General features: G+C 37.2%; 1 protein-coding gene across 6 annotated transcripts in view; it reads left to right on the top strand.

Annotated features, from left to right (window-relative positions):
* The first annotated feature begins 629 nt into the window (after positions 1–629).
* LOC107860796 (transportin MOS14) overlaps positions 630–21,628 on the top strand; it is a 76,270-nt gene continuing 55,271 nt past the window's right edge. For 2 of the 6 annotated variants that reach the window (XM_016706277.2, XM_016706278.2), the window contains exons 1-10: positions 665–965; positions 1,825–1,923; positions 2,014–2,235; positions 2,371–2,490; positions 4,026–4,109; positions 4,236–4,295; positions 8,193–8,321; positions 8,453–8,514; positions 16,878–16,934; positions 17,078–17,201. In XM_016706277.2, the coding sequence (XP_016561763.2) occupies positions 750–965; positions 1,825–1,923; positions 2,014–2,235; positions 2,371–2,490; positions 4,026–4,109; positions 4,236–4,295; positions 8,193–8,321; positions 8,453–8,514; positions 16,878–16,934; positions 17,078–17,201 (1,173 nt within the window). In that variant the 5' untranslated portion in view covers positions 665–749. Of the gene's footprint in view, positions 966–1,824; positions 1,924–2,013; positions 2,236–2,370; positions 2,491–4,025; positions 4,110–4,235; positions 4,296–8,192; positions 8,322–8,452; positions 8,515–16,877; positions 16,935–17,077; positions 17,202–21,628 lie in introns of those variants that run through there. The other 4 variants (XM_016706274.2, XM_016706275.2, XM_016706276.2 and 1 more) reach the window with 4 other exon arrangements.

Genomic DNA, 21,628 nt, shown 5'->3' with positions numbered 1-21,628 from the left:
ATAAGTATTACAGAAATTAATAAGTTTATTTTGCTGTACAGGTTTATATGCATTTATGTTTTGTATTTGCTATACTGTTTTGATTTTAAGCCGAAGGTCTATCAGAAACACTCTACCCCCAGATCCCACTACATGAGAATACATTGAGATTGAGTATATTGTTGTTGTTATTATTAATTTAGAGTACTATGCTTAAACCTAGGTAATGTTGTTCAAAATTTGCATCTTGGGCTAATCAATTGTGATTGAAATGTTCTTTTTGTGTAATTGATTAATAAAGAGAATTGTTAGTTTGATATGATTAAGACGTTTTTAAAGTTTAAAATTATAGTTTTTTATATGAATAGTTGAAATCAAATAAAGTATGGTTACCAAATTACCATACCGTAAAATATCAAAACTAAATTTTAAAAAACCAAATCATACCGAACTAATTTGGTACGGTAATGATATTGTTCTTTTAGATACCGAAAATCAAAGTTATCGTATCGAAGTTTAAAATATCATATCATACCATACAATGCCCATCCCTAATTACAATAACAAAAAAGTATTATATTATAGATTACAATAACTAACAACTTAAAAAAATCTAAATATATAATAAAAATATACTAATTGATTTGTCTAATTTTATTTTTATGTGTAAATAGGTGGACGTGGGGCATAGGGTAGTAGAGGGGGTTTGGGGTTGGTGTTTCGGCGTTGTTTTTTGATGATTGAGTCATGCCCGTTGGAGAGGAAGACAAATGGAGCTGCAAACGAAGGTCGCACAAGCTGTTCACGTGCTAAATCACGATAGCCAATCGTGCAACCGTGTTGCTGCTAATCAATGGCTAGTGCAGTTTCAACAGACCGATGCTGCTTGGGAAGTCGCCACCTCCATCCTCACATCCAATTATCACCACCAATTTGTTTCCGAATTTGAACTCGAATTTTTTGCCGCTCAGATTCTCAAGCGAAAGGTCAGACTCGATACTATACTCAAACAACTACACCTTCATTTTTGGACTAAGTTATTTTTGAGTATCTTGCTTAACTTATCAAATTTTCCTCCTCTTGCGGTAATGTGGCCCATTTGGAAAGAGAGAAGCAGGAGAACTTCTGAACGGGCGGAGATGAGCTTTCCTCAATTGAGGATTAGTCTCCGATCCCTTATTTTATTTTGGTGCACTCATGTACTTCCTATGTCTATAGAATTTCAGTTCTTATGGCTTGTTCAAATCGGTTATTCTTTATGATGTTAAATGGTCGATTCCACCGACACTCACAAGAGGTTTTTGAAACTAGGAGAGGTTTTCATTTTCATTTTTGTTATCAAGCAATTGCAATTTAAAATTTTCTAGATTCCCGTGTTATTATTATTCAGATAAGAATATTTTTTTATCATAAATTTTTGGAGAGAACCATATTTTTTAGGTTTCTCCTTTTTTGATATACTCCTTGTATATGGCGAAGATGACCTTGTTATTATCAATGAAATCTTTTGTGTGATTAAAAAGATAAAGGGATCTCATGGTACACCAAAAGGAAACTAATAACAACAAACTACTTTGCAACTGCACAATTGTTCAACCCTTTCAAACGCTATCGTATTTCTCTATGTCCAAATAACCCACATAATTGCTGAAGTGGCAACATTCATGCCCTTGGACTTCTCTTCCCCTCCTATAAGCTCAGTTATGCACCTCCTCAGCACCTTTTCATACTTTCATTAAGATGTACTGTACTGTATTTGGGAAAGGAAAAAGCATGTCTATTATTTCTATTTTCTGAGGTTGCTTATATCTTATTGATAATGTAAGGTTATTGTCTAACTTGCAGATACAAAATGAAGGAAGCTACTTGCAAATGGGAGCAAAGGATGCTCTGCTAAATGCTCTTCTATTGGCTGCTAAGAGATTTAGTTTAGGCCCTCCACAGGTGATTCAACCTTCTGTTGCACAAAATTTTATGAATGTTAAAAGTATTACTTATTTATTTTTGCTGAGATGTTTATTTTGTTGGGAACAGCTGTTGACTCAAATTTGTCTTGCTCTGTCTGCCCTCATGCTTCATGCTGTAGAGCATGGAAAACCAATTGAGAAGCTCTTTTGCAGTCTCCAAAGTCTGGAAAACCATGATGAAGGCAACATTGCTGTCTTGGAAATGCTCACAGTCCTTCCAGAAGTTGTGGAGGATCAGAATACTGATTTCAGAACTAGTTCGGCTCAGCGACGCGAGTATGGTCGAGAGGTTTAGAACTCCTTTTTGATTGTTTTGAGAGCTGCACCTTTTTTTTTTTTTTTAAAAAGTTGATGCTTTAGAATGCTTTTGCTGCACTTTATCCTGCTTCTATTTCTTACACGTATGTTTTCCTGCAAGGAGCAGCTTCTCTCTCACACTTCAGTGGTTCTTGAGTTCCTTCATCGTCAGAGTGATATGAGTTTTGACAGTAGCATTCTACTCCAGAGTAGGCACAGAAAAATTTTGCGTTGTTTGTTAAGTTGGGTAAGTTCATCTTGACTAAATGCATTAACCAGATCTTTTGGTGGTCAACCAATAACTAGAAGAAAATAAGACGGACTGTTTAAAGGAAAAGATTGAGATATGAGCACTGATATAGTGCTAATAATAATGATAAACACTGGCATTTGGCTTTATTAATTAATAATTGTCATCAACTCTTTGCTGGCAACTAGGTTCTTAAAATCTTATTTGTTCTTGAATATTCAATTTATCTTTTTTTTTTCCACTTTAAAGAAATTGGAGCCACATGTATCTGATTTGAGACAGAAAAAATCTACTCATCAATTGTCCCTCTCTCTTTGCACTGACCAAGATTCAGGAGTAGTCTTACTTCCTTGGGCACGGTGAAACCCAATAGTCTAACTTCCTTGCAAAAGGGAACTATCACAGCTATATAAAACCTGATCGTCACCCTAGGTTTATAGTAAACCTGGTGCAGATAGCTGGTCCTTTCAGTTCATTAAATACTGGATCACCAAGAGAGTTGTCTCATTCTGACCAAATCACAGTACTGGTTTGCCGTCTTTGGTTTGATGGTCAGGCTTACTCTTATGCCTGTTCTGAGTTATTTTGACCTCATAAGAAGACTTCTATATGCTTTTGACATAAATATTTTTTACTCGTACAAAAATGGGGAAAGTGCTTGGAGTTATGAAATTCCGTGGGTGTCCAATATTAGCCTTTTGTATTTGAATGTCTGAGACTGAGTCCACTCAGAGTCTTTATGGTATGAGCTAGGATTTCTTTTGTTGATTGCTGCCCTCTGATATGCAATTGTATTTAAGTGGATTTCTTTTTCATTTTCATAAGAGGGTGGCATCTTGTCTTCTATTTGTTGGCAACACAACTATTGTTGATAATAAAATAGGAAAGAACAGAAAAGTTGGAGGAAATTATTTCAAGCAGTAGGCTAAGAGTCCAGGAGAATCAAATTGAAAATAATCTGTGTACCAGCAACATATCTAGTGTAATCCCATAAATAGGGGTTCGCAAAAAGACAATTGACGTTCATGAAAAAAGTATTCTCAGGTTTTTGGATTTCTTTTCTTTCTGTAAAAAAGAGTTGGATCAAAGGCCTCGTGTCTGTACCCTTCCTAGAACTACTCTTGAAATGAAGAGTTATGTACCATTGTTGCTAACCTGTTATTAATCCAACTGTGATGGGTCTGTTGACATTTATGAATGTTTTGCATAATGCAAGTAAGAATATAATATTTTGCAGCCCATTGAAGGTCCTAAATTCCTTAATTTCTTATAAAGCTCAACCATCCATGATTAAAGTAAGTACGCACTTCAACTATTTGACTAGTATTTACTTATATTTGTCAACTCTGAAGAAAACTAGATTATTTAACTAAGACCTAACTTTGTCCTGAATGTAAACTGTTCATGGAAAATATGCTTTAGTTAATTCTTATTTGCATCTTGTCATTGAGCGGGAGTGGTGCCAGAATTAGGTACAAAGTTATTTCTTGTATTTCTCTAAAATGTCTCTGCTACCTACCTCTGTTCAATAGGTTCGAGCTGGCTGTTTCTCGGAGATTCCACCTAACTCTTTGGCTGGACATCCACTTCTGAGTTTCGTTTTCAACTCATTACAGGTAATATCTATTGCTAAATATTTTAAAAACCTAACATGCATTGGTAATATACTAATGGTGTCTTCAAGTTGCTTCAACTTCCGAAGTTCCTAATACCTAGTTACCTACTCAAATGGTTGATAACAGGTTTCCTCTTCATTTGATCTAGCAATTGAAGTTCTCACTGAACTTGTGAGTCGACATGAGGTAAAATATTCATTTCTTGTATAGCGAATTATGTGAACTGGTTTCTTTATTTTTGTTAAGAAAAACAGAGAAATGGGATGGAGAAGTATACTATCGCCCACGAACTGGACATTTGGAGCATGAAGTAACACAACATGGATGGTCCTAAAATGGATAAACCAATGTTGAAGATGAGTTTGGCTCTGACCATGTCAAAAAATCTTAGCATCCAACCCAAAACCTAAAGTCCTTGGAAGCTTTTATAACTCACCTCAGACGTATATAAGCTAACACCCTTGCATTGTGATCTAATTTCTAGGTTCACATGCAAATGTAGTTGCAAGTTTACTGTTTTGAGAATAGGGCAGTGTTATCAAAAGCAAAAAGCACAAAAAAGCTCTAATGTCCACTGGCGATTTGAGCGCAAAGTGCAAATAAAGCGTGAGCTTTAATGAAAAAAGGCGCAACGGGAGAAAAAAATACAAATATATATGTTTAGTCCAAGACTAATAATCATAAGCTTGAATGACAAATATATGAACAATGAAATTAAGAAAAACAACACGATAAAGACCAAAGATTCAGAAAAATTTGCAAGGGACTACTCAAACTTTATACAAACAAAGGATTTCACATGTGGAAAGAGACACTTGGAGATGGAGTGGACTGAGAAAGGTCAAATTTAGAGTGAAATTGTGTAACCATATGTTGCTGAAGAGGGATAAAATGAAACCTAACTGTAGGGACTTTATAAAGAAAATGAATAAGTTATTTCCTATGTGTAAGAATGTAGAGAAGATGTGATCATTTGCTGACCATTGCTCATTAACATATTGGTTGTGGTGTACCATCTGAGACATGTTTGTGGTGTGACAAATAATACGAAAAGTATTAGATAAATGTTAGCCAGATGAAAGTCCGGAAGGAAGAAGCAACGATAGAACGTGGGAGATAGCATTGTTGGCAATCATAACTATATGAAAGGAAAAAGTAAGGGTGTCATGTGGCGGAGTTGACAAGGTTTCGAACTGATAAGACTGGTTATTGAACCAGTTGGGACCGAGAACTAGTAAGGGGACGAGGTAGGTGGGCCTGGTCATGGGCAGGACCGACCAGGCTTGGTAGCTCGATAGATCGACCTAGTTGGAAAATTGGAGTTGGCCCGCCAGTGTACCGGTTCGGTATATAATTATTTTTTGTATTCCACATGTTCCAAAATTTGCTAGTTTTTTTCCAAAATTGGACTATTGGCAGCTGTTTGACCTAACGACCTTTTTGGAAAAAGTTGGCACAAATCACCCCAAACTCCCTCCAAAAATATTTTTAACACCAATTCTAAAAAATACATTTTAATCCATTTTCACCTATAAATAAATAATAATAAAAAAAATAAAAAAATAAAAATCACCTATAAATACTTCCTACATTTCATCATTTTTCCCACAACAATTTTCTCTCTCTCTAAATATTTCTCTTAAAGTGTTATCATTTCCTAGCAATTTCTACTTTATTAATTTGCAATTAACAACATCAAGCGGAAGTTTCCAACTTTCAAGTGTTTAATTGATCAATTTATGGTTGCTTGCTTACTTCGGCTATTTGTTATAATCATTCTATCTCTTACTTTTAATTTGTGTATTGTTTGTTGAATACTTATTTAAATTTTTTTGTGTTTTTAATATCTGTTTATTTAATTTACAAAATGGTTAAATTAAGAAAAATAGGTAAAAATGTTTAAAATTTGTGTCCCGGAGGTGGTAAAAACGTATCGATAAAGGTAGTACAAGTAGTAGAATGTACACTTGTATGCCTGCAATACCACCTTCTAAAATAGGAGACGTGTGGGTGCTCATGTTATAATTTTTTTAAGGCTCAAGAAACTTAGGGGTTATTTGGTTGGGAAATAGTTATTTCGGGATAATTAATTCCGGGATTAGTTATCCCGAGATTAACCGGGATAACTTATCCCACCATATATATGGGATAAGTTATCCCATCCCTATGGTGTAAATGGTGGGATAAGTTATCCCGGGATCGACTAATCCCTCCAACCAAACATAGGATAAAATGAAGGATCATTTTATCCGGGGATTACTTATCCCTTATACCTCACACCAAACGACCCTTTCTAAAAAACTATTATTGCGTTTTTTTTTACTTGAGTAGAATATTTGTTTGGAAAAATATAAGCATAAGACTGGAGTAATGTAGGGGGGACATTTCAATTGACAAGACATTTGACTTCTAACCACAACGAGTTGCTAGAAAAAGTAAAAGGAGTTGAGGGTGTTGGGGCTACCAACTCAAACTACATTCCACTCACAGACAGGTAATTTAATTGGGACGTATAATAAAATGAAGGGCCATGAAAAGTTAGCAAAAATGATAGTTTTAGGTTGTTTGCCTTTTAGCTTCTTCTTATGCTTTTATTCAATTATGTACAGTTTATAGTCCCATGTCTAATGATAATTTCATGAAGTACTTTTCGATTAGATGTATCTTAGACTCCATGGGTGATATGCATACATTTTACGTTGGTTATTTACAAATCTTTCCAAGTGTCTCGAGGAAGGTATGTTTTTTAACTTGGCTAGCCACTAGAGGGGTGATTTTGACAACAGAAAATCTTAGAAAACAGAATGTTGTTTGCGTTAGTTGGTGCTTCATGTGCAACGAGACGGGTGAGGACGTGAATCACCTTCTTCTACATTGTGGGCTTACCACGAGATTATGGTGGGATATGTTTAGGTGGTTTCACACTTTTTTTGTAATGCCAAGAAATGTGAAAGATCTGATGTTTATTTGGAAGTGTAGGAGAGGAAGGAGAAGATGAAAGGCCTAGAACAGGTTCCAATTGCATTAATGTGGGTAGTTTGGGGAGAGAGAAATAAGATAACTTTTGAAGCTGTAGAGTCGAGTTTCTTGTAGTTGAGGAGTAGCCTTCGCTCCCTTATTTTCTATTGGTGTAAACAAAAGGTTCCTTGTTGCTTAGAGGACTGGAAGGAGTTTGTAGAGAATCATATCTTGTAGAGTCTTGATCTTTTGGTATAACCTGTGTATACGACTTTTCTGGTCATTATTATAAATGAAAATACTTGTACTTGATAAAAAAAGAGTGTCTCTTACCTCTGATCTTGGTCGTGCTATTAATAAAAATGATTATTTAATAATTACTTATCATTGGATAGATAGTAATTTTGTTATGCACAAATGTATTTTAACATTTCAATAGTAGGAAGACCGCAGACATACAACAAAATTTTTGTGAATCTATTTCAATGGTTGAAAAATATTATGGTCTTGACCAAAAAGTTTTATGAATAGCTTTTAATGATGTATCTAATGATACTACTGCTATTGACATGTTAAAAATTGAGAGAGAGACCATTAAGAATTGAAGCACATTAAAAATTAAGGGAAGCACATTTGATAGAATTGAAAATATGTGTATTAGTATGATGATTGGGTGCTATTACACGCGACTCATATTACTCCTTCTATTTCAATTTGTTTGACCTACTTTCCATTTTAGTTCGTTTAAAAAAAAAGACCCCTTTCCTTTTTAGCAACTCTAATTCCAACTTTCCACATGGCATGATTAGGGCCACAAGAATAAAGAACATTTTGTTACCTTTTCCATATCTTTAATTTAAGACCAAAAAATTTAAAAGTCTTCTTTATTTTCTTAAACCCATGCCAAGTCAAAACAAGTCAATTAATTTGAAATGAAGGGAGTAATAATTTCTACTTTTTGTATGTATTGTTAGGGGATTCTCCCTTTCAAACAATAAAATTACTTATGCCATCAAAAGTAATTAATATGAGATCCATCTGGAAGATTTAAACCAACCAAAATTGGCCTAATTTAATTCTCTTCTTTGGATTTTAAACCAACCTTTTCTACTTTTGCTTTTGCAGTGTATACCACAAGTTTTGCTATGCAAAGTTGGATTTCTTAGGGATGTACTTCTTCTCCCAGCTCTTAACAATGGAGATGAGACTGTGATAAGTGGTCTTGCTTGTTTTTTGTCTGAAATTGGCCATGCTGTAAGTATTTCAAACTCTAAGCTGGAGTTGATTCTTGCAGCCAATTAGACTAGATGTATCTTACATATGCTTCAACATATTAGCATAAAGGATCACTGAGACTAATTAGCTATTTTTTTCTTGTATAATAGGCTCCATCTTTGATTACCGAAGCAAGTCCTGAAGCATTTGTATTGACAGATGCACTCTTGAGGTCAGGTGCCATCACTCATATTTTCTTTTGTGTTGCAAGCATTTTTTTTTTTTTTTTATATAAGGTAAATAATAACTTCGGTCTTAACACTCAACATTTCTTACACACACTCTAGGAACTTTCTTTATTGTTCTCTTTTATTTCTCACTTGATTAATCACTTGTTGCTTGCGTCAGCAACACACTTGAGGGCACACACTTGTTTTCCTACTTGCTTTGAGCACATATACATCTCAAACGAACAATCTCTACAGGTGGTGTTGGAAGATTCTACTGGAGGGTATTTACTACTCTTCGCTAGAGTGTTCCTCCAACTTCTTGAAGTACCCTTTCTAGAATATTTTTAGACCTTTCTCTCAAGAACACTCATTCTAGAGATCTTTCTTTAATTCTCTATGATTCTTGAATGTTGTAGATTCTTCTGTGAAGTGTTTTGGATATTAATTAAGTTGGTGATGTATTCTTACGCTTCCCTCACACCAACTTAATTTTTTCTTTGCGTCAGTTGTGACCGATTCTTGAAACTCTACAAGCATCATGATGTCCATGACCTTTGAGGATCTCTTTGCCTCAGACCCCGAATTACCAAAAAAACCACATGGATTGCCATTCACTAACACAAAGTATCTCACCGAAGAGATGCAAAAGCTGACCCATTTTCTCCATTTCTCCCCAAAACCCATCCTTAACAAAATAAAATCCAAGAATTTCCAGTGTACATGATCATAAGCGTTTTGCAGATCTAACTTGAATAAAACACTCAGCACACTCATTTTCTTCCTCGAATCTGTCACTTCATTAGCCACCAAAGATGGATCCAAAATTTGTCTTCCCCTTCACAAAAGCTTTTTTTTTTTGAAACTGGTAACATGTATTCATCAGCATGCTGGCCACCTCCAAAAATGTGATTACAAAGATAGCTAATTACAAAAGACCAGGAAATCCACTATTTGTATTTCATTTACTATACACTACTCTTTACACCAAAAACATAAAGTAGAAATACATTTTCCTTTAATCTTCTGGATGGAGTTTGATCTTTCTTTGAATATTCTTTTATTTCTCTCCTTCCATATAGTCCACCATATACAAGCCGAAACAGTTTTCCACCATATCTTTTGGCTTTTGCTACCTCCCCTTCTAATCTAGCAACTCAACAGATTAGCAGTGTGTTCTGGCATTGCCCGGTTTTCTCCAGCCAAGGTGATGAATAGGGACCAGACTTGGGAAGTCACCTTACAGTGGAGGAAAAGGTGGTTGTTTGTTTCATTGGCTTCCATACAAAGAGGGAATATAGAAGCTAAATGAAATTTCCTTTTCTGTAATGCCTCATGGGTGAGACATGCCTTCCTGAAAAGCATCTCACTTTTACGGGGGCCATGTTTCCCCAAATGGTTTTCCAGGGCCCTCTACTTTCAACTAGCTCGAAAAGACCCCTCTTGTAGACTCTGTTAACTAAGAATTTGCCATTTGTGTTGTGCCTCCATCTGATGGTATCAAGCTCATTAATAGTCCCTATGAAGGTACCTATTCTACCAAGTGGAGTAGCCACTTGTTCTACCTCCCAGTCATTCAAAAGCCTTCTGAAAATTAAGTTTCATCCCTGAGTTGTCCAGATGTCCTCTATTGTGGTGTTTTGGTTGGTGCTGATGTTGAATAGGCCGGGGAAAACTGCTTGTAATGTGCCCTGGCCATCCCAGTTATCATTCCAAAAAAGAATTTTGCTACTAGTACCCACTTGGAAGGTAATGTCTTTCCCTAGGTTGGTCCAAAAAGATCTTATGGTTCTCCATAACCCGACTCCTGAAGTGTCAGTGGCTTCATCAGTACACCACTGACCATTTTGACCATATTTCTGTTGTATTACATTCTTCCATAAGGCGGGTCTGTCCTCAACATATCTCCATAACCTTTCTTGAGCATGCTATTATTTTGAAGTTTCAGATTCCTAACCCCATACCTCCATGATTTTTGCTCTGCTGAACAATGTTCCATTTCACCAGGTTGAAACCTTTGTGCTCCTTGTTGCCATGCCATAAGAAATTTCTTCTCAACCTGTCTAAAGCTTTGACAACTTTAGCGGGCATTGGAAAAAACAACATTCCATAAGTTGGTAAAGAATCTAGCACAGAGTTGATTAGGATATGCCGACCCCCTGGAGACAGGTACTGTGCCTTCCACATAGCAAGCTTTTTTTCTGTTTTCTCTATGATGTTGTCCCAAATCTCTAGTGCCTTGTGTTTTTCCCCAGCGGAAGTCCCAGGTAAATCGTAGGAAGTTTTCCTATGCCGTAGCTCAAAATATTGGTTAGAATCTGAATTTGTGTAACCTTAGTTATTGGGAAGATGTTGCTTTTCGTTCAGTTTATCTTTAGGCCTAATACTGCTTTAAATATGACAAACATTAGCCTCAAGAAACTGATTTGTTCACTGGTAGCATCACAAAAAACTAATGTGTCATCAACATAGAGTAAATGACATATCTCCAACACCTACTTTGTCCTGCTGCTACTTTAAAACCTTTTAGCCATTTTTTTGTATTGCAATCTTTATCATGTTATTCATCCCTTCAATGGCTATGATGAATAGAAAAGGGGATAGGGATCCCTTTGTCTTAGCCCTCTTTCTGTTGGAAAAAAACCAATTGGTTCTCCATTCACCAAAATTGAGAACCGGGTGGTTTTCATGCAAAAACTAATCCAATTTAGCCATCTTCTTCCGAAGCCCATTTGCCCCAGAATGTTGAGCAAGAATTTCCAATTGATATGATCAAATGCCTTCTCAATGTCTAGTTTGCACATCACCCCTAGTTCCGTGCCTTTCAGTCTAGTGTCAACACGCTTACTTGCTATCAAAGCTGCATCCATGGTTTGCCTTCCTTTAATAAAGGCCATTTGGTGTGGGTTGATCAGCCTATCTATCACTTTTTTCAACCTTTCAACTAGTAATGATCTTGTACATTCCATTGATGAGACTTATTGGTCTGTAATCTCTCACTTCAGTAGCACTCACCTTTTTTGGGGTTAGCTACAAATGTTGCATTGAAGCTCTTTCAAAGACCCGTCATGAGTGAAAGTTATGTAGAGTGAGTAGTATATTTGATTTCAATAGTTCCAGAAAGTAATGAAGAATGACATTGGAAATCCATCAGGGCCTGGAGCTTTGTCTGATGCACATTGTTTAAGCCCCTCTAGTACTTCATCTTCTTCATATTGCCTTTCTAACCATACTTGCTCTTCTGTAGATATCATGGTATTTCTTTGAAGGGTGAAATCAGGTCTCCAGTTCTCGGATTCCTTGTATAGTTTCTGATAAAAGCTCACAATGGAGTTTTTTTATGCTTTCAGGATCAGTGACTTCGACCCCCTCCACCTTGAGCATCTCAATGAAGTTGAATCTTTTATGGGCATTAACTATCTTGTGGAAGTACTTAGTGTTTTTATCGCCATTTTTGATCCATTGTACCCTGAATCTCTGTCTCCAAGCAATCTCTTCATTTCTAGACACCTCTTCAAACTCCATAGCCAAATGGATTTTTTGCAGCTGTTCATCATCTGTCAAAAGCCTAAGATCCTGGATGGATTCCAGATTTCCCAATTGGGAGAGGATCTGATCCTTTCTTTCCTTACAGTTGTTCCTGTTGTCCTTGCTCCGTTCTTTAAGTTTGATTTTCAATTGACTAAGCTTAGAAGCCAGTTGAAAATCAGGTCTGCTGGAGGCATTGAAACAGCTCCACCAGTCTTTCATCTTGTCTATGAATCCCTCCTTCTTAAGCCACCAATTTTCGAATTTAAAATAGGATTTCCTGTGTTTCCAGTCACAAGATAATAAAGTGGGGCTATGGTCGAAGCCAAATAGAAATCTATCTATTCTTGAAGAACAACTGTGATTTTGACCTCTCCTCCATGTGTAATTTCCTCCAGAAAGAGGAGGATCCAAAAGTTTCAAATCATTTAAGCAGAGGTTAAAATCAGCCATGGCTCTACTTATTCTGTTACAGTTCGTCCTTTCAGAGGGTAATTTGGAGATGTTAAAGTCCCCACAGATCACCCAGGGCCCTTTACATATTCCTCTGATAGCTGAAAGCTGCTCCCACCACAACTCCTTTCTTTTTTTCTGTCACACACTGCATATACAGCAGTAAGGTACCAGTTCAAGTCATGGCTAATCTCGGATAGTTTACAAGTGAGCATCTGATTGCCACTATCAATGAGTTCACCTTTCCACTCTCTTGTCCCATAAGCTAATGATCCCACCACTTTTTCCAATGAGTCCATCCAGACCCCTCCTACCCATCTGCTGCCCCAAAGTTGTTGAAAATAATTTTCCACGGACCCTGTAATTTAGTTTCTACAAACATGTAGATGGCTGCTCCCCATTGATGAACTAAGGATTTTATTTGTCTCCTTTTGTCCTTGTTGTTCAACCCCCTGACATTACATGTTAAGATTTTTATCTTCATGATTGCATTGTGGCTGTGGTTCTCCCCCTGCTTCTTGATTCACTCCTTGGATCCCCATCTTTGTATCTAATTTCGCAAATTAAATTCCTGACCTCTTTTGGGACCTGTTGGTTGGTGCTATGTGGCCCAGCTGTGATGGCTAGTGTCTTTTTTGCCCCCTTCTTTGGTCCAGTTTCATAAACAATGCTTCTGCTTCTTTGTGGCAACCGTTAAACAAAACTCCAAATTCCTTGCTAAGCTTGATGATGTTGTTTTGGACCCATTCCATTGATTTGGCTTCAACCTCTTGACAGCATTCACTTAAGTAGGATTGAATTGGAATGGGCTCATTGCAATTCACTTAAGTAGCCCATTGAAGGTGGTTCTTTAGCTCCATCTCTTCCTCTGTTTCTAACCATCCACCACATCTCTCTCCGATCTGCCTAAAGATGGAATTGGACCAAAGATGTAGAGGTAGACCTATAATCCATACCCAGTCAGTTTTCTGCTACTGGATAGGGTTCCGGCAGTTGGTGACCACCATTGGAGCTTCAGGTGTCTGCTTTGTCTCGTCCAGTTCCCTATTAAAACATGTTCTGCTGCTGCTCTCGAATGGCAGTCGAAGAGGAATTGAGATTCATCCATGTCGTAGACTTGGACTCCTTGTGCTCCATTCCAAGCTCGCTGTGCCCATCTCCTAACGTTGTTACGAGTTGGGGCGTCTTCATCTCCGGTGAAACTCCCAACCAATCATCTATCCAGTAGTCCATTATCCTCGGTGTTTCTCTGAGTGCATTTGCCCTTGTATAGTATCTCCTTGTAGCTCTTCTCCCCCTCTGATATGGTCTAAGGGTCTAGGCTGCTCATTAGTATTCACTGTTGTATTCAAAGTTGTACGATTCCTATTAATGAAGTTTTCTATTTTTGAAACTAGAATATTCCAACCCTCAGTGAATGTGTTTTCTGGCAAGATAATTACTGCTCTATCATTTTCTTTAACAGTAATCACTGAGATGAATCTTCCATGTTGATTGAACTTTTGCTTTAAAAAAATGCTGGTTGTGTATCTTTTCATTTCCAAGACTTGAAGGCCTTCTCCCTGTTTCCCGTCGCTTCCCTGAGTCTTTTGCAGATCCAAGACATGGCTCCCGAACCGAGTATTAGTCTACTCATGTGGTATCTTGCACTTTCGATCCAGTCGTACCAATTCCTGATTTGGATTTCGATTCTGTGATGTCATAGGATTTACCCCCAAGGCGGAAGAAAATTTTTGTTGCCTATTGAAAAATGTGAAAGCTAATATATTCTTCTTAAACTATTAGCTTAAGTTCATCCATTCCGATATCCAAATTTGACGAAAGCATTTTGAGAAGATACTGTCTCATCCAAAACTCTCTTTAGTCTATTAAAAAGCACCTTAGAAATAATCTTATAGATGCTTCCTACTAGACTAATAGGTTTGTAATCCTTGATGCTTGTAGCCCCTTCCTTATTAGGAATATTGACAATGAAGGAAGCATTTAAACTTCTTTCCAAATCACCCCTCTTGAAACTCATCGATGGTGCTCAAAATATTGTGTTTGACTATACTCCAACAACGCTGAAAGAAAGCCAGAGTGAAATCATCTAGCCCTGGTGCCTTGTCACCCGCACAATTCTCAACCACCATAAGCACTTCCTCCTCCTCAATAGCCGTCTCTAACCACTCACTATTATTTTTTCCAGTGTGATTGAAATCCACCCTTCCCAGATTTGGCCTCCACTCCGCCTCCTCTTTGAATCGTTCTTAAAACCGAACAATTGCTCCCTCCACTTCCTCCCCCTCTCGTAATGTCTCCCCCAACCTCCACTGCCTTTATCAAGTTCCTCCTCCTATTTGCAATTGCTACCTTGTGAAAGAATTTTATGTTAGAATCCCTTTTTTCCAACCACAACGTCCTCAATGTTTATCTCCAACTAGTCTCTTAAGCCAAAGCCAAAGCCAAAGAAGCTAGTTCCTTTTCCCTCTCATCTAACTCCCTTTCCGCCTCTAAACTATTTAACTCCCCCTCTAATAATTCTCTTTTATTTCTTGCTCTGATACCACTTAAAGGATGTTTGGATGGACATAATCAGTTGCTCACAATTTGAATTTTATTACTACAGAGTAAAGACCAACTTCAGTCTTAGAAATATTTCTTGCACTCACACTCTAGAAACTCCTATGGGTGCTCGTACTCATTTCTCACTTCATTGCTCACATGTTGCTGGCTTCAACAACAGTCTTTACTTGTGTCCTCACGCTTCCTTTCTTACTTGCTTTGAGCACATATATATCTTAAATGAACCACCTCTATTTGTAGGTGGTGATGGAAAAATCTAGTGGAGGGTATTTACTATTCTTCTGTAGAATGTTCCTCCAACTCCTTAATTCTAGAACTGTCGTTTTTAGAATATTTTTAGATCTCTCTCTAGAACACTCATTCTAGAGATCTTTCTTTGATTCTCTACATCTCTTGAATATTTTAGATTTATGAAGTGTCTTGGATATTAATTAAGTTGGCAATGAATACTTAACACATATCCATCTCAGCATCCTCATTTTCGCAACTTTCATTTTCTAAATATACAGTTCTTGACTAGCCAACACTTCGTCCCATGCAACGTAGTTGATCTAACTACCACCTGGTAGAACTTGTCTTTCAGTTTTGGTGGCACTTCTTATTACACAAGACTGTAATTCGAACCTATAATTCATCTACCCTGCACCAATACGATGTGTGACACTTGAAACTACCTCTCTTTTGAATGACATGTGTATCAAGCATCACTTTCACGCTAGCCTAAGGTGTTACTTTGCTGAATTTGCACTGCAAGTATTTTTGCTGGGTCCTAGTCAACTTGAGCTCTTTGGACCCTAGGGTCTGTCTCCAAACCTCTAGCTTAGCGTAAACTCAACGGCGAGTCATGTCAACCAGAACTATGTCATTTGCAAATAACATACACCATAGCCCCTTTCCTTGGATTTGTCGCATCAATGCAACTATCATAAAGACAAATAAAATCAGGCTAAGAGTTGATCATCCTAATGTGCGCCACGGGTTCACCTCTAGTCTCCAAGCATCCCTATAGACCTTTCCTTGATCGCCCCTAGTGTCGCAAACCTTTTTAGGTCGATCTCTCCCTATACTACTTCACTATTCTCCTCACAAGATGAATGACTTCTATAGTTGATTGCCTCCATTCTTCGGGCATTTTTGCCAACTTAAAAATGACATCTAACAACTTAGTCAACCGTTACATACTTGCCCTGCCTACGCTCTTCATAAATTCCATCACGGTCTCGTCTGGACCGGTTGCTCTTCCCTTATGCATCCTACAAATAGGACCCTTAGCCTCCTCAACCTTTATACACCTCCAATTCCCAAAATCGCTACGCCTCTTTGAGTGCTGTGAATTCCCCCTTTACAATGTCTTTGCCCCCTTTTCATTTAAGAGTTTATGAAAGTGTGACTGTTATCTCTGTCCTATGAATGCTTATTCCACCACTAACTTTGTCATCTTGGTCTTTGATGCACTTCACTTGCTCTAGGCCTTGAATCCTCTTTTGTCTCGACTTGGCTAAGCCTGTATAACTTTATATCCCCGCATACAGTGTTTCAAAAGATGCTGTCTTTGCCGCCGTAACTGCCAACTTTGATTCCTTCTTCGCCATCTTGTACCTTTCCCTATTTGTCGCCAATATTTTGGATAATTTGGGGAAAAAGAAACAACAGACGCTTCGAAGACTGCTTGAACAATTTGTTGTATTAGATCCTTTGAACCATAGTGGACAAGGAAGTTTCTATTTTGATGGACATAATTTTTGGGACCTTATTGGTCCGTCTAATGAAATTATCTTTTACTTGTAAATATCAGTACCTGAACGTAAATGTATGATGGCAGTTGTGTTTCATTTCCAAGTGAAGATTGGGAGATCGCAGACTCGACTTTGCAGTTCTGGTGCTTTTACCTTTTCATAATAAAGTTACTTTTGTACAAATTGGGGCCTGTTACTTGGGTTATTGACAGGGTCCAGAGCAGATTGCTGAAATGAATGTGTAGTTCAAATGGTTCCTCTATCCAAGAACACTCTCGCTTTGCAGGTGCAGTCTTGCTGCGTACATCCTAGGCCTGGATGTAGATCATGGAGAAAATGTTAAGAGTGTCAAGATCTTATTTTTTCCTGTTTTCTCGGCGTTGTTGGATGCCCTTCTGTTGCGTTCTCAGGTTAGCTTCTGTTTGCATGCATTTGTAATGCAGATTGTTTCTTTATTCTGCTTGTATTTATTCCCATCCACAAATTGCTCTATTGGCCTAGATTTCCATTAAATAGCAAGTGGATTTGTTGGATTTTACAATATCGTTATATGACAAATTTTATGCTTCACAGAGAGAATCTGTGATAATTGAAAGAAAATTGTGCCTATGCACTTAACACTCACAAAGGTTTTCTGGGGCATCACATTTATCTGAAATTATTGTTTCTCCCTGGTTTCATCCTTCATTTGGGTGCTGTTTTTGTCACATTCTTTCGACAATCTGAAGCTAATGAACCCACCACAACTCACAAACAAAATTCTTAAAACATTTGTAATAACAGATAAAAGAATTCAAGAAATAATTGACAAAGTATTGAAGAAAAAAACACATACGGGTCGGAACAAAACAACAACAATATACCCAGTGTAATCTCACAAATGACATTTGGAGAGGGTGGTACGTACGGAGCCTTATCCCCTTCATGTGAAGGTAGAGAAGCTATTTCCAATAGACCCTCGGCTCAAGTAAAGCATATCAAATCAAGTATGAAAAGAAAATACAATAGTGAAAATTTCCACAACCAATGGCAGACCTACAGTGTAGTTATTGGGATCATGAGCACCCATTGTGGTTTATCAAACACTTCATTTTATATTGGAAATTAATAAAACATACAAACGTATTGGTTGAGCACCTAATCTCAAAGTAGCATTTTCAGATTTTAAAGCCGTTGAGCACCAAAGATTTAAAAATTCTGACAGATGAACGTTTTATTTGGAGGAAAATGTATGCACTACTTTTTTTTGATAAAGAAATAAATTTCATTAGAAAAGGGCAAAAACTTGTCCGTATACAAGAAGTATACCAAAAGTAGAAAACCTTACAAGATGGCATGGTTTTGTAAGGTTTTCTACAATAAAACCCACTAATCTAAACATGTATGAATCCTATGGGTGCACCAAAAAGAAATAAGTGGAAATAGGCTATTCCTCAAGTGTACCAAATCTTCTCTACTTCCTCAAAAGCTCTTCTATTCCTCTCTCGACATATGATCCACATAACTAAAGGAGCAACATCCCATTCCCTTCATCTTATCTTGCTTCTTCTAAATGCCCAACTAAACATTGTTTCTTTCAGTGTGTTTGACATCACCCAATCAAGTTTGAGCCATCTTCTGAGCTATCTTAGAATTTCCCACCATAAATAAGAAGCTATCCAACAGTGTAGAAGAAGGTGATTCACATCTTCACGTAATTCTTTGCACATGAAGCACCAACTGACACAAGTTATCTTTTTCTTCCTCACATTTTCTAACGTGACAGGATCACTCCCCTCAAAGCTAGCCAGGTGAAAAAACATACCTTTCTCGGTACCATAGGGATTCATTTTGATATATGTGGAAAATCTCTCGCTTCCCTAGTTAGAAGCTTCTCATAATATGACTTCCCGAAAAAAAACAACATGCCCCTCTGCCATCCATCTCCATACATCATGGCTCTATAGTACTTAACTACAACATAAGGGGAATCTATTCATCACATTGCAAAACCAAAATGAACTCCTAGCCGAAAGGACAAAACAAATATAATGATGGCCGAACAAGATCGTGACATTATGGATAGTGCACTGACATGAAGTGTAGACATAGCATTTCAGTTATATAAGTCCATAAATGATGCGGAAAAAAAGGGCAGCCTGATGCACTAAAGCTCTCGCTATGCGCAGGGTTCGAGGAATAGTCCCACCACAAGGGTGTATTGTACGCAGCCTTACCTTGCATTCTGCCCGAGGCTGTTTTCAAGGCTTGAGCCCATGACCTCCTGGTCACATGACAACAACTTACCAGTTACTCCAAGGCTACCATTCCCAAAAATGATACGGAGGAAAAGGAAAAAAAAGGAGAAAGGGGAAGAAATTCAACAACAAAGAGCTGGAGCACTTTCAAAGCATTAATGAAAAAGCTAAAAATTGAATTATATAGGAAGCAGTAGAGCAATAACAACAACATACCCAGTGTATTACCACATAGTGGGGTCTGGGGAGGGTAAAGTGTACGCAGACTAAGGCTGGCAACGGACCGGAATCGGTACCGCTGGACCAGTTTGATCGGAACCGGTACCGGAACTGCCTTATCGAAATTGTCGCCGGAACCGGAATATCAGAATTTTCGCTTCCAATGCACCAGTCCGTTGGTTACTGGTGTGGAATCGGTTCGGACCGGAACGACACCGGAGCTATACCGAAAGAGATGCCGGAGCTGGTAAGTTATGTACCGTTCTTGACAGTTTTTTTCTTTTTAAATTAGATTATATATATATATATATTAACTTATTTAATAAATTAATATAATATTAATAAGTTAATATAATATTAATAAGTTTAAGTTATGTTTAAGTTATTATATTTATATATTAATAAGTTAATATAATATTAATAAGTTTAAGTTAAGTTAAATTTATATAATAAGTTAATATAATATTAATAAGTTTAAGTTATTATATTTAAGTTTAAGTTATTATCCAAAGTTCCAATTCCAAAATCCAAATTCCAAATGACAAAAAAAAAAAAAAAAAGTAACGATCTTCAGTCTTCACGTCGCCGGATCGGAACCGGTCAACTGGAACCGGTATTGCCGGAATTTTTGCACGGTTCGCACCGGTACCGTATTCTGGACCATTGGGTATCGGTATACCGGTACCAACTGGCACCATTGTGTTACCGGTACCGGAACGTCACTGGAAACAGAGTAAACGGACCAGAACGGAATTTTTCGGTTTCGTTGCCAGCCTTAACGCAGACCATACCATTGCCTCAGGTGAAGTAGAGAGGCTGTTTCCGATAGACCTCCGACTCAGGATAGATAACAGTATAACAAACACAAAACCATAAAAGCATATAAAACTAATAGAATACGCAAATTAAACTAATATTGCTAGCTAATACAGGAAGCAATACAACCCTAAGATAATACTATAAACTATCTATCCGAAATCATAGACATCACTCAAACACCATGGAACAGGCAACTCCAGACGCAAACATAGTACTCTTCCCTACTGTAACAGTCGCACTCCTACCCCCTACCCCTCAACTCTAATCCGCATACTCCCCACCATCCTATCAAGGGATAGGAAGCAGTAGAGCGATGGTGTATTATTATAGCATAAGGAATTCAAGGATAGACCCATTAAACATTGATTGAACCTTTCAGACAAAGCTTCGTAGGCTAACTCTAGCTACGTTTTCTGCACTTAAGTGAATTGAAAAAGTTATTCAATAAAATTTAAGAGTTCTTAAATAGAAAAAATACATAAGTTTCCTGCCTAAAGTTGTCTCGACAACTTAGTTATGCACGTTAACTTTACTGGTGTTTATTTACCCCCCTCCTCCTTTCCCTTTCTCTCCTATTTTTATTCGAATTGAAATTAATACCCACTTAAGAGATGACGTGACATTTTCTTATTGGAAATATTGAATTAGTTACACTTAATTATTAGTGGGACTCTTTCTTCTATTTTCTTTTGTTATTTTTTTTCTTTTCCTTTTGTCCCGTTCGCTTTCTTTACCTCAAACCTGCAAATTTCATGGTCCGGTGAACCTTGATCTCTTCTATCTTCATGCGTTCTTTCCCTCTCTTTTAATCCAAAATTGCAAAAGCAAATAAAAATGGAGGCTTTTTCCTTTGAAAAGTAAATCACCATTAACACCATCTTAATTTCTCATCAACTCTAACCATTTACTATCCACATTACTATTTGAATATCAAAATAGTCCAAACGTATTTTACCAATTACACACAATTTTTTTATTTTCTTCATTTCCAACACCTCCCAATAGTCACCCACAAAAAAATATTTTTTTTCTACCACGGAAAAACTTTTTGGCCTCCTTCGCCGAATATTTTCCGACAACAACATTATAACCCAAGAAATGAACTTCAAATTTTCTTGAGGAGGGAATAAGAGAAAGTGATGATATAGGGGTTGTTTGTTTTTCATTTTGGTTGAGTGAGGAAGAAGGTATGAAATCTGTAAAGAATAGGGGGTGGGAAGAAAACAAAAAAGTGAAAAGTTTAAAGACAACATGTATCATAAAATGAATAGTGCGTGAAAAACAAGTAACTATGATGAAGTTGGTTTTAATGTTATGGGGTGGTATTAATTTCTAAATAAGAATGGGGGAAAACATGTCGGTAAAGTTAAATGTGGATGTTGCATGAAAAACAAGTAAATATGATGAAGTTGGTTTAAATGTTATGGGGCGGTATTAATTTTTTCACTTCAAATAAGAATTGGGGGGTTGGGGGTAAAAAAAAAAGTCTGGAAAGTTAAAGTGTGTAACTAAGTTTTCAGGATAACTTTAGGGGAAACATATGTATATTCTCTCTTGAATAT

The sequence above is a fragment of the Capsicum annuum genome, chromosome 2 (genome assembly GCF_002878395.1).
Source record: "Capsicum annuum cultivar UCD-10X-F1 chromosome 2, UCD10Xv1.1, whole genome shotgun sequence".
In the NCBI taxonomy this organism is placed as follows: domain Eukaryota; kingdom Viridiplantae; phylum Streptophyta; class Magnoliopsida; order Solanales; family Solanaceae; genus Capsicum; species Capsicum annuum.
Note: the sequence above shows the minus strand (reverse complement) of the source record. Positions and strands in the feature narration are given on the sequence as shown.